This window comes from Megalops cyprinoides, chromosome 1 (assembly GCF_013368585.1).
Source record: "Megalops cyprinoides isolate fMegCyp1 chromosome 1, fMegCyp1.pri, whole genome shotgun sequence".
NCBI lineage: Eukaryota > Metazoa > Chordata > Actinopteri > Elopiformes > Megalopidae > Megalops > Megalops cyprinoides.
Genome location: NC_050583.1, coordinates 65,444,809 through 65,457,741, shown reverse-complemented (window position 1 = coordinate 65,457,741; position 12,933 = coordinate 65,444,809). Strand labels below are relative to the sequence as shown.

Below are 12,933 nucleotides of genomic sequence, written 5' to 3'. Positions count from 1 at the left end.
CTTGTAATAGAAAGCAAAGGGCGGTGATCAATAGGTGGCAGCCAATGAGTGAACAAGTGAGGGCGGGGTGGGCGGGTTCATGTCGCCGTCCGTCAGTTTCAGAAAAAGAGAACCAGAGAGAGAGAAAAGGGGTCCGGGAGAAGGAGCGATCTCACCGGATTCGCATCCTAATAACATCCCGGGGATTTAATAAAAAACGCCAATGCTGTACTTGTTCGATTATATGGAGGATTAAATTATTTCAACAACTCTGAAAAGAAAAACAGATCCCACAGACTGACCTCACAGCTGTAGGTAAGAAATGTAATCTTGATAGCTAGACTTGGTTAGCCAAACAAAATATTGCTAGCTAGATATTCATACATTTCCAGAGGTGTCGAGCAGATAATCATTAGATAACTAACTAGTCTGCAATAATATCTTGCTAGGCAGCTGACTGAATGTCAGAAGCAGAAAGGTATAACATTAGGTAGCTTGCTAGCTAACTAGGTGAGTTTGTTGGACTTTCAAGAGCAAAGCCGAAAAAGGAGAGCAACATACTCTTGGGCAATGTTGCAGGCTGGCGAGCTGACATTTGAATCTTATCCCCATTTTCGTATTCCTGTGTTTACACTGGCATTAGCTCGCTAGCTATCAAGTTATAATCTGTCTTCGTGTATCACAATACCGTTACGGGTGAGCAGACGTAGATCCGAAAACGACACTTGCATCAAATATTTCATTGAGGAAAAGGCTGTTTGCCTTACATAAGGTCTAAGTGAGCCAGATCGTGATTGAAAATGCGGTAGCTAGCGAGATTCGGGAGAGAAACTGTCCTTCTGTGTGCTCCTCAGGCAGGACTTGTTTTCGTGGAGCGACGGAGGATATTGTGGGGAGTTGTTGATAATAATATGTACCTAAGGTCTAGCTAGCTGACCGTAGTTTATTACAGCTAGCTATCTAACTAATGCTACCAGTTGGGTGTTCGCTTTATTGTTGCTTGGCAGCTAACGTTAGCAATATCTGAGTGGTGTTTTGTTGACTGGCTAGCCTTGATACTTTGTCGTGGCATTGCTGTTTTTCCTAACAGTAAAATTAGTCCGCTGGAAAACCGTTCTCCAAGCCCTTCTCGTTTCCACAAAGCAAACGTAAATATCCAGTAATGCAGGATAGTTTTGACACTGTAATGTTCCTGTTTAGCTAGCTGTCTAGTCGGGTAGCTGACGTTAACGGTAGTTCGTGATCATACAGCTATCTGAAGAGAAAGTAGAGAAAACCCGTTTGCAAGATAGAATACGTACGTGTATTCCCTTTTTTAATTTCGCAATGGAAAGACAGGTGCAGTTTACAACAAAACCTGGCGATAAATGAGCTAACGTTAACGTAGTAACGACTAGATTAAATTATGTGGTGCGACATTGATTGTTCCAACAGTAGACAGCACATGCAGATTGTGTTGCTGTTTCTCTGCGGCCAAATAACCCCTCCCGTTTTACGAAGTGAATAGCTACTTAGGATGGCTACAATGTCACTTTGTTCAGTTTGGCCTTGTTCGGACGTGTTTTGACGCTATATTTTTGGATGCGAGAGCTACGGCTAGACGTAGCAAGTAATATCTAGTCATTTAGCTAGCTGCTAGCTAGCTTGTTGTAGTCAGCGATTTCCAGTTGAAAAGAGAGCGATGTCTTCGTATGGACACGGAAACCATTCTCAATACAGTAGCACTTGGATTCACTTATTCACTTGGAAATAACTTCAAGTACCCAACTGTATTGACATGAGTTAACAAATACAGCTTTTCGTATCCTGAAATGGTGTCATTGGTTTGCTTTGATTTGGTGCAAAGCGGACTTCTGTAAAATGTCACCGTATTTTCCGTTCTGCGATACGATAACAGCTAGCTTGGTAGCAGCTAGCTTCTCTTGTGCGGAGAAATGGACAAAATGTGTCACCTAGTTAATACTTGCAAACGAAACGGCTGTTGAAATTTGCAGTCAAAACTTGGTATGATAAAATGTGTTCATATGTGTGCATGTGATTTGTTATTTTAGTCTTTTCGAATACCTGCTGTATACTGTCGGATTGTTGTTTGACTGTTTCGCCTATGCCACAGCAATGGCGTCATGCACTCGGTCGTAGCTACGAGCAGCAGGCAACATAGACATTCAGTAGACATTACAGAAGACTGTATTCCTTTCAACCTGTTTCTGTGTAAAAGGATTTATTTTTCGGTTTCAGCCTTTCTTTATTTCGTTTAAATTGATTTCAGCCTGGCGTTTTCTTTAGACCGAGTGGCCCTCGCTTGTACCATAGTTAGCCATTCATTTTTAAGACGGGGGTTTTAGTTTCACTGTAGCTGGCTAAGTAGGAGGTTGCTATTATTCAGACTGGGCAAACAATCACATTAAAGCTAAAGAGAGATATCCGAGAGCATTACATAAACTACTGCAAACGTTTATTAATTGGAATGATTTATGGTATTTCGGTGAATAGCGGGATCTGTAAGTTATAACAACACTTCTGCTATTGTGTGCCTTGTCCTACTGATATTTAGAGCTTTAAAATGTTGGCGAACTCTGGTAAACTCACGGACTCTTCAAAACCGTACCTCCATTTGACAGCGAATAAGTGCAGTTCAAAATGCATTAAAGTTATTAATTTCCCAGGCCGCACTGCATAAACAATATGAGTTTTATAGAGTGCAGCAATTCGCTCACTCCTAACTGCCATTGCGCTGGAAAACATTGTTCTTCGGTGTATTTTTTTGCCCCAAGAGATGATACAATTTGTGTTCATGCGCATACTATTTTGTTCGCTGTCGAAGAAAGTGGAGTTTCCTGATTAATCCCCTAACTAGAAACATCCTTTTTCCAGCTTTGGGCTCGCCACGTCGTTCCCTCGACAGGACCAGAGGAGTCTCGGGCGAAAATGAAGGTAAGGGCATGAATGCTATTCTGATACGAAAGCTTAACTGCGGTTTCCTTGTGGGCTTGCAAAGTACCGGGAAATCCCCATTACACGAACTCGTCAATAACCGAATTATGACACTGTGAAAAGTTATTTTGATGTTTGTAAGCGTCTATTCCTGGAAGTGCAAATGAATGTATTTTCACAGCGCGAATGACATTTATATTTTTAAGTAACGGACATTAGCTTGCTTTCCCGTTGTTTATAAATTTGCTGTGTAGGTGTAGCCTCATTATGAAAGTGAAAAAATAGGCATAACAACATTGATGTTGTGCAGCATAGAGTAGTAGTGCTTTTTGTAGGGCTTCCAGGTACTAAAACGGAGATCTACAGGTGTCAAGATGTTAATAGCCCATTTTGCTACAGTGAGCTAACTGCACTACCCAAAAAAAGTACTAGATAATTTTTATTCATGGCGTTTGTTTTATTCCAGTCTTTAGCGTACAAAGAAAAAAAACTTTTAACATTGTTTAAATTCAATGCGTCCTTCATTGATTAAAATACTTTGCTGCTCATGTAGTCACATTTTATGTTGTACTTTGTATTGACTCAACTTTCGGCCTTTCGAATACTTTAATTATGCATGTCGCTTCTCAGTACATTGTTTATAGCCAGCCATACCCATCTGTTCACAGAGATTACATTCTTTGTTTAGCTTTTTACTCTGTTAATGTACAGTGTAGGTATTTTTAAGAAATCCTATAATTTGACTATATCTGTAACTTCTTCATTGTAGTCTGTCTTGCCGTAGATTTAAAAAATAAAAAAAATACAGACAGTGTCACTGTGTTATTTTAAGTCTGCTGCAATACAATATTAACTATGATCCTGATTTGTGATTATATATGTTTTTATCCTATAAGAGTACTTATTGTTTATTCCTGACATCGGTCCTTTTGTCATGTATGCATACAGGATTCCATTTCTATGCACAGTTAAAACGCTTGGCGAGGATGTTTTTTTTTTTTTTTCTTGTTACCAAGGAGTAAAGTTGGTGCCTCACCATTGCTACTTTGTGTTTGGAATGTGACAATGTGATTCCAAGAAGCAGGCTAAGCTTCCCTGTTTCCATGGTAACTGGCTGCTGGTTCCTGCCTGCTTGACTTGTCCCATTGGCCACTTGACTGACATGAAAGAAGGACAGGAAAAGCAGTGCCTTTTCCCTTATTTATTTATTTTTTTTACAGGGCACGGGTTCCTCCAACATTGACTTTGCACAAAGTTTTCTCAACTAATAAAACCTACAGCTGTTTGACTGTCACAGATATGACATTCAAAGAGAGTCTCTCACAGTTACAAGTCCTGACTCTTTGTGTGGCAAGCACTCACCTCACTTTGAGCAGGTGGGGTTTATGAAGTTGGCTGTTTTGGCTGTTGAAGTCCCAGATATATATTTTTGGATTTTATCCTGTGCGTAATGCAGAAAGCACAAGGGGTTCGGCATTGCTGACATCATGATTCACTCTGGTTAATTCTGCAGTATAGTGAGCAGAGATTCAAAATGGGGTTATGGATGCAAAGAAACAGGCTCACCTCATAAATGCATAGGTGGTCCCTTTGTCTAGATGGATCTCAGCAGAGAAGGACTTCTGTTCCTCCTCTTTAAAGAAATTGTTTTCTTTGAACCAGTGAGTCAGAAGTGAGGAGGATGCGTCCTGACTCTCCAACAGTGAAGGGGCCCTCTCAGTCGAGCAGAACTGGAAGACAACTGATTTTGTTTCTGTGGGTGCCCACAGATTTGCTTATTGCCAACAACCGCCTTGGTTGTTATCTGCTCTCTGTTTTGTGTGGCTTACGGGATTAGGTCTTCGTTTTGCTGCTTTATTTCTCTCCCCCCTCTTGCGTCTAAGGTCCTGCCATGTAACTGCGAGTTAAGGAAGATATTTGAGCGGCTCATTAAGCTTTGGCAGAGGGTCAGGGCCAGAACAGCTAGCGTCCAATGTATTACAGTGTATTACATTGGAAGCACCAGACAGAGAGGCTGTACAGTTACTGTAAGTAACCTCATTTCATCCAGCCCAGAATCTCCTCACAAGGGAGGGGCAGTGCCTTTTGTAAGATTATTCATGAGCTAAATTAAGTGACTGGGTAAGAATTTCAACAGCTTTCAGCGCCGAGGTCTGGATGGCAACACTGTGCAGTGAGTGCTTGCTGTGCTTGAAATGTAACGTGTTCCATGACACAGAATGAGCATAAATAAAGGAAAACTGTCATTTTTTAAAAAATTTATCAACACGCTTAAGCTTTGTGTCGGGCATTACCGTTGAATGATGTTATCAATATCTTGAGTTGTTTAAGCGTTGGTGTTTTTTGTTTGTGACATCTTAGGCTTTGCTAAAGAACAAAGTAAAGGAGACTACTCTGCTTCTGGTAGCTAAGGCACACTTGATTTCAGAACAGATACTGGCCTATTTCATGCCCTTAAGTGTTTACGCAACACTTCCCTCGATCGCCAAACGTGCAGCTCAGCTACCTTCCGATGTTGCTGGTGTTGAAGACACTGGTGTCCAGAGCCTCAGCCTTTAAATGGATTTCCTTTACTGTCTTCCCCATTCCTCCGTGAAAGTTTTTCTGGTTTCTTCCACCTCTTGCTTTGTTCGACTCAGAAACCCATGCCGGCGTGATTAAATGGGAAGGTGGGGTGATTCATTCCTTGCTCTATAGGTGATCACCTTCATTGTAACCCCAAAGAATGACACCCATTATTAGATTCAGGTTATACTCATACTATCTGATTTGCTTTCCCTTCGTTCAAGCCATCTAATTACTGTATTAGCCCCCTAGCCACCAATTTTTATCGTCAGTTGAATGGTCTTTTGTTGTATAGTCTCTGAACAACAGGTGCTCGGTGTGATGATGTAACCGTGTGGTGAAACCTGGATATGTTCACTTGGACAAGGAAGTATGTCTTATGAAAAATTTTTGCTCTCGAACAGTTTAGGAAAGCTTTGTCTTTGAGTGCTATTGCAGTGCAAGTGAAGCACTCTTTATCTTGTGTGAAACGGTCTTGGTGAACTGCAGCCAGTGAATGAGGTTTCTGTGGGTGACAAGCTCCAGCTATCTTTTATCAGGACATAGTCACAGGCCTAATCAGATAGGCTTTCTGCACCAACACTGAGGCCTTGCGCCCAGTCGTGCATCTAGGCCCAAGACTGCATCACCTCCCACTGAGACAAAAAAAAAACCTCATTTATCCCCTATCAGTATGTTTGCCTTATCAGTGTAGCAAAGGCCCCAGGAACTTAATGCCAGCGCTGTGATTTATGCACCTTCACAACCTCTGTTTTAAGAAAGACAGAAAGGCAAATAATAATGTTCTGTCTTTAAAGTTTTATCAGCTCTGCTCAAGATGCCACATGACATGCTCTCTTCTTCACTGTTCAGCACTTTGGAGTCTCAGAACAGAAAGCTTGCCCTCCCTTTATATGCTCGAAGTAAATAACACAACACCAACAAGCTACTGTACTTAGCAGCTTCCCTTTTATTGAATCAACTTTGCAGCTATTCCATGCAGTTTTGAAAACAGGTGCTTCTGCCTTGAGATGGTGAGCCAGGTCCTTGCGATGTTAACCAATATGCTAGCTCGGGTCTTCCCAAAGCCTGCTGCCAAGAGTGTACTTGGGATTAAAGATGTGTCTGTAACATGAAATCAATAAATCGCTTAGTTTTTAGAAATGTGTGGTGCTATCATGCTGTCTTGTCTGTGGTTTGATTGACTTGCCTGTCACCTTATCCTGCAGAGCTAGAGTTGGTATTACAACCGCTGGAGACCCTGGAGCTTGGAGAGAACACTAGATAGCTAAGGTTGTGAGAGTGAAATGCTGTTTCTTTACATTCTGTCCAGCAAATGATGGTGTTCTTTGGTGTTTGCACATTTTAGTGCAGATTTTGTGCTGGCCTTTTGCCATCCTTTAGATTTTAGACGATAAAAAACGAAATGTAATGCCTATACTAACTCGTTGTCACAAAAGTAATAAGTGAATACGCCTAAGGTGTGAGCAACCAGGGCATTATGAAATCAGTCTGTTTTCTCCAGTATTCACTTTTGTTTGTACAAAACAGTTCTGCTTGGTGGTAAATTGTTTTGCAAATAACACTTATTTATTTGCCAAACAGTTGACCGCGTTTGACCATATTTATCTCACCAGAACAAATTATATTTAACACAGGTGCACCTGAATAGTGTCCATTGTAGTGTTTTGGTTAAAATAACAAAAATAAATACTGGTTTTTGTGTATCGGACTGTGGATTGCTTATGACTTGATATAAAAGTGTATACAAAAATCGCCTTATACAATAGTAAAATGATCAGTAATGATGTTTTTACGTTTCTCTATTACTAGTGATTTTCTGGTAGTATTTAGCACGCTGCAGTTCGTTATTGGCCCCCGCGGTGATGTCCGCCTGCTTACTTTGTCTGGCGCGGCACCCTTATGTTGTTTAAACACTCACAGATGCTCAGACTCTTTTGGAGGCAGAGTTTCACTAGGAGTCGTTGGAGCTCTTCTGTCTTGTCAGGTGGGATTTAGATGTCCTCACAGATGGCGGCAGCACCTTCCACAAACCTCTGACGATATCAGACAGCGTTGCCTTCAGACTCCCATTAGTTGCGTTTCCTTTTTGCTGGCCAATCGTATATAGGCAGCAGACGCGCCAGTTTTTGTCATTTTGCAATCTGTGCTGCCTGTGTGAAATTGCAAGTTCGCACCCCAGTTCGTGGGTCCACTCGTCTGTGGAATACCTGGCTTTCCTGGTGTGGCTCAGGAAAGCGTACCAGGAAGGGAAGGAGATGCTTTGGATGGACTCATTGCCTGGTGCTGGAAGGGTGTTTGTGCCGATGTTTACATGTTCAGTGTCCGCATTATCCAAAATATTCACTTTTGTCCCAATCAAAATAGTTTGTCTGGGCATGCTCAGAAATGTCCCTCTCTGTTTTCATGCCCTGAATCTGTCTTAACGTCTGTTTTTTTCCACGGGGCCCTGCTGAGTTGATTTGGCTGTGCGTCGTAGGTTTTGTTCTTGCGTTTTTAAAGCTGCAGACCGATACACGTGGTTCATGTGATGCTGGCACCTGTGCAAGCAGGTTTTTTTTGGGTGGGGGTGTGGGGAGAATCTCCCTCCAGGTTGACAAACTGAGGGAGCTTGAGCTGTCTTTACCTGACTTCTAACAGGTTTCCCATTCCATTAATCACTGTGGTTTTGTGGTTTGTGGTCGAACTTCACGGCTCACTCTGGTTTAATGAAGCAAAGAAAGAGCTTTCTTTTGCCCGGGAGGGGGCAGAGAAGGGCTCAAGATGAACAAAGGGTGTGAAGTTCTGTGTTTGAACGTCTGAGCTCCCTGCACCAGCTGTGTTAAATGCATGTCCTTTGCCTTTACCCTGACAAGTGGCCTTCAAACACAGAAGTCTGTCCATTAATCTGACTTTGAGCAGCAGCCACTCTAAGGGCGTACTCACACTAGGCCCGGTTGCCTTGTTGCCTAGTGTGACTGCACCCTAAAGTAGCAGTAAAGCAGGTTTGTAACGGCCTGTCTCTTTTTCCCTTGTCTTTGCCTGTCTCTTATGCTGTTGGATCCTGGTACCGCCAGAATAAAAGGTGTAATGAAGTGATAGGTATAGGTGAGAGATGTTTTACTAATTGCCACCAGAATATTCCCTGAGCGGTTTCTTTTACTAGCTTAACATACTCCATTTCTGAATCTCTCCATTTCTAATGGCAGGTCATAAAGGTCCAAGTTCCAGAAAGGCCCACTGGACTTGCTACAACTGTTGGAGCCCAACGAGAATTTGTCATGCATACCTACCTGATTTAAGCTGTAGAACTTGAACCAGACAGGTCCACGTGGTTCAATTAGGTCTGAGTGTTTTTCCATCGCTTTCCCCCCATGATGACCCATGTCAGCTCGGATTGTTACTGTCATTTACCTTGGCATTCTCAACAGCAAACTTGAATCAGTAAGCTATTTTGTTGTCACTTCCATAGACACTGAAAACTGAAAAATGCCCACTGCATTGAGACCTAACAATATCTAAAGAGATTTCAACAAATGACCTGGAGTAGGTAAGCATAGCATGGAGTCATTTTTCTGAAAGCAAAGTCTAGGCAGCTTTCTCCGTCTGGGCAGACTTAAACACTTGGTATGACATCATGCTTTACAGATCTGGCTGCAGGTAATGCAAAGAAAAAGCAATGATGTGTGTTGTGCCAGGTCAGGCATCTTTGGCCGCACATCATGCTAGTCTGGCTCCTACAGTTGCAAAGAGGGAGAAGGACCGTACACCACTTGCTCCGCGCAATTGATTGTTCTGTAAATGCAGGCTTGGTCATTGTGAGAGAAGGGCGTGTTTAAAGGGAAAGAAACAACACAAAAAATGACAGCTTTGCAGTGGTAGTTTTCCCTGAGTGATAGGAGCAGTGCCCTACCTAGCATTTTAGTCTGACTCACAGGTCAGAGCCCAGACTCACATCCACTGACCCTCACTGGTATTTGATTAAAGTTGTGCTGAGGGCTTTAGTCATCGGTGTGGAAGCTGCTTTGTGTGCAGTACTAGGGAAGGGAACTATAGTCCATATGCATGCCAGTAATGATGCAGGCTGCAAGGCCCCACTGACTAATGGTCAGCCAGCCCATATTCATGCTACAAACATTCTGACATTAGGAGCTTGATGTGCTGCGTTGACCTATTTTGCGCACTGCCTAATTGCGAGTTTGGTCCTGGCAAATATCTCTCGGGGGGTGAACCTTGCAAGCAACAACTTGGCTTCACATAACGCATGTGGATTGTCTCCTGAGTCCTGCCTTGCATATTGTTAAAAGGGCACTCATCGAGAAAACTGGTCAGAACTGCTTCTTGTTCAGGTGATGCATCAACAGAACATCCACTGCATACAGAAGCATTCTCAACCACCAGCCTCCCTCCCAAAAACAAAAAAACAAAAACGACAAAAAAAAGAGGCCGTAAAGCAGTTTGTGAGGGGCCGTCATCCCACACCAACCGCGTGGCCAGCGTGCGGCAGAATATGTGATGCAATCAGACTGTCGGAGAATGTTTCGGTGACATGCGGTGTGAATTGGCAAGGGTGTGGGTAATCGTGGGGTTACGCGTGGATGAGAGGCAGTGTATTGCAGACAGAGTTCAGGCTGATTGGATAGCAGCTGCCCATCATCTGTGGTCGCTGAAGTCAACCAGGCATCATCGAGTTCTCCTAAGGCCCACAAGCTTAACTTAACTCACTGGCCCAGTTGTTCTTGAAGTTTGTTGAGGGCTAGAAACGGAGAGAGAGAGAGATCTTTTGCACTGGCCAGTTTCATGCCTTGAGACATTGCAGCCGCCACTGAAACGTTATTGTTGGAGCTTGTACTTGAATTGACTGGATGTCCTGAAGTACCCTCTGCTGCATTTGCCATTCCTGCATTGTCTTCTTAAGTTGGCCGTGGTTCTAGCAGGTGTGGCGCTATCTAATTCAAAAAAACTGCACTAAAACTGTCATCTGCTTCCGCTGTTATTTATTTATTTTTTTACTTCCAGTTTGTCAGTGAGAGAGGACGCCCTAATGAAATGCTGGGATGTTCTGTGTTCTCTCCGGGAGGAAGGTGAACACCCTGTCCTCAGGGCAGTGGCATTGGCTGGTGTACAGAGCTTTCAGGTGTCACAGGAGGCAGGGTTCTCTGTGTTATCAGGCCAACTTCCATTGAGATTAGGTGGCCTGACCCTGACTTGGCCGCTTTGGCACGGCCATTGAAGTCGAGTGGCCACCATTTGCCTGACCACCGGGGCATGAGAATACAGAGGAATAAAGGTGAGCTCGTGCTTTCCTGGTGAATATCGCTTTAATAATGCAAAGCCTGGCTCCTCACATTGCTGCTGTGATCCACTGTATTAAAAATCAATACAGCAGTACTTCACCGTTCAGTAGGTCTTTAGGCTGGACCACATTTTCTCCCTGCTGCCTCTGTTTCAGGCAGGAAAATACCTGAGCACAGATGCTTACTCTAATGGGGGATTCAAGTCTGCTACGTTGTCCCTGTACTTGCCACATGAGTGCATAAGGGTCTGTGTGACACCATACCCAAACCCAGTGAGGCCCCTCCTGAGTCTGTCCTCTGGCTCCCAGCACTACCTCCGCTGAGTCCGCGACTTGCTGAAAGGTCTCCTTTTCTGCGGTGTCCAGAGGACGGGTCAGATGTAATCCGAGAAAGGCGCTTCGGGGACGGCCACCAGAGAGATGTCACTGACTGAAGGCGAGTGGAGTAGAAGCTGGCAGCTCTTGTTTGGTGTTTGTTGAGCTGTCGTTTTGTTCTCTATCCTTTGTATAGCTAGTGTTTCTGTGGAAGGTTAAGCATATTTGGTTCATGGGTTGACTGGTTTGAGGTCAATTGAAAATGATGCCCCTTGAATCCTCGGTTGCAGTGCATCAGCTCTGATGATTGACAGAGGCTCGCCAGTCCAGTTACACATTTAAGCCTGAGGTCAGTGCGCCTTTATTGCCGTGGCTATTCTAACTATGGCCTGAGGGAAAAAGATGATGAGCAGTGCGACATAGTGACACTTTGTCTGATTCTTGCGTTGAGATAAGAGGTGCATCGCTGGCTAAAGTGGAACAGCACTTTAGCAACAGTCTATTGTTTCTCTTTGTGTCATACCGCTCAGTGTTATACTGTTGGGTCTTGTTCACACTGAAACATTTGTGGTTTTTCTCGGATCCTGAAGTGGGAGCTCTCACCTTGTACTTTTCATGAGGACAGCGCGAAGCAAAACTGCCGTTCGATTCAAACTCTGTCCGCGTTATGCAATTTCCTCACACATCATTGTGTGAAAGTGAACACATGGGCCGGCTCCCACAGTGAGTTGTGACGTTAATTCCTTGCTTGTACTGTTTTTTTTTAAACAGTGCACACAGCCGATTACATAAGCATATCCCTTTAACCCAAAGACCGGTGGATCTGCATAGCACCCGATTTAAATCGATGCGATCCCGCACACAAGCCGGCTCTGTGAACTTTCGCTCAAGAGGTGTATTCACGGTCTATTGATCTCGTGCATATGGTATTAAGGGGAAGCCCTTCCTGCTCGGTGTACGCGGCCCAGAATACAAATGGAAACAAGAGTTCGCGTACGGCGTTGAACCCTGGTTTTGATGTGCACGTGTGCCTCAGAAGACAGAGTACTTGCTCAGCCGTTCGCTAACGTGCCGTTAGCGATCCCTTCTCTCGTGAGTGTGGCAGCAACTCGGCTTCTTTTCGAATGGGGTTCAAAAGGGAACATAGCACTAGCCGATCAACACCGTCCCTGAGCTGAGCTACTGTAGTTAATGAGCCGATGCATTTCTTACTGAGAACAGAACTGATGCAGATACGTATTTAATGATCTAGGGAAGAGGTAGTTTCATTGTCTTTGCTACATTTTATGCATGGATTCGGAAACTGTCCGTAAAAATCACTGAATGTAGGCCTGCTAGGCTGATGAAACCCCTGTGACATTATCTGAACCATGTAAGTTCAAAAACAAGGGCTGTGTGTGTGTTTTTCAGGCAGTTATTTTTGGGAAAAAAAAAAATCTGAAGAGTATCTTAGATTTAGTTTCTGTTGAGGACTTATTTTTTCCCAAGGGTGCTTTGACATTCTCCGTATCTGCCAGTCATATTTTTTTCTGGAAGGTTTTAATAAAGGAACTTCTGTCTTTTGAAGATGTGCGGAACAGCCGTGGTAATAAAGTGCTAAAGGCAGTGCTGTCTTTAGCTTACCGTCATTTTTGGCAAGTTGTAAGCATTTGCAGCCTTAATTGTCTTGTATTTCTGTAGTGTTGTATTTGAAAATCGGAAACCACAGTATACAGGTAAACTAGTTCTCGGATACCTTCTGTGTTTCCCCAAGAACTGTGCTGGTAAAGAATAGTAGTAAACAAAAACATTCATTGTGCAGCAGTATTTTGTCATTGCAACTGTGTACTCCTCTCTGAAGGCCAGTCAGTCTTGTAAATTCTATG

At 43.5% G+C, this 12,933-nt stretch overlaps 1 protein-coding gene across 3 annotated transcripts in view; it reads left to right on the top strand.

Moving 5' to 3' along the window:
* Positions 1-134: 134 nt before the first annotated feature.
* The window catches only part of LOC118778657 (AT-rich interactive domain-containing protein 4B-like), a 46,063-nt gene continuing 33,264 nt past the window's right edge, over positions 135-12,933 (top strand). For all 3 annotated transcript variants that reach the window (XM_036530288.1, XM_036530278.1, XM_036530269.1), the window contains exons 1-2: positions 135-294; positions 2,854-2,913. In XM_036530288.1, the coding sequence (XP_036386181.1) occupies positions 2,908-2,913 (6 nt within the window). In that variant the 5' untranslated portion in view covers positions 135-294; positions 2,854-2,907. The remainder of the gene's footprint in view (positions 295-2,853; positions 2,914-12,933) is intronic.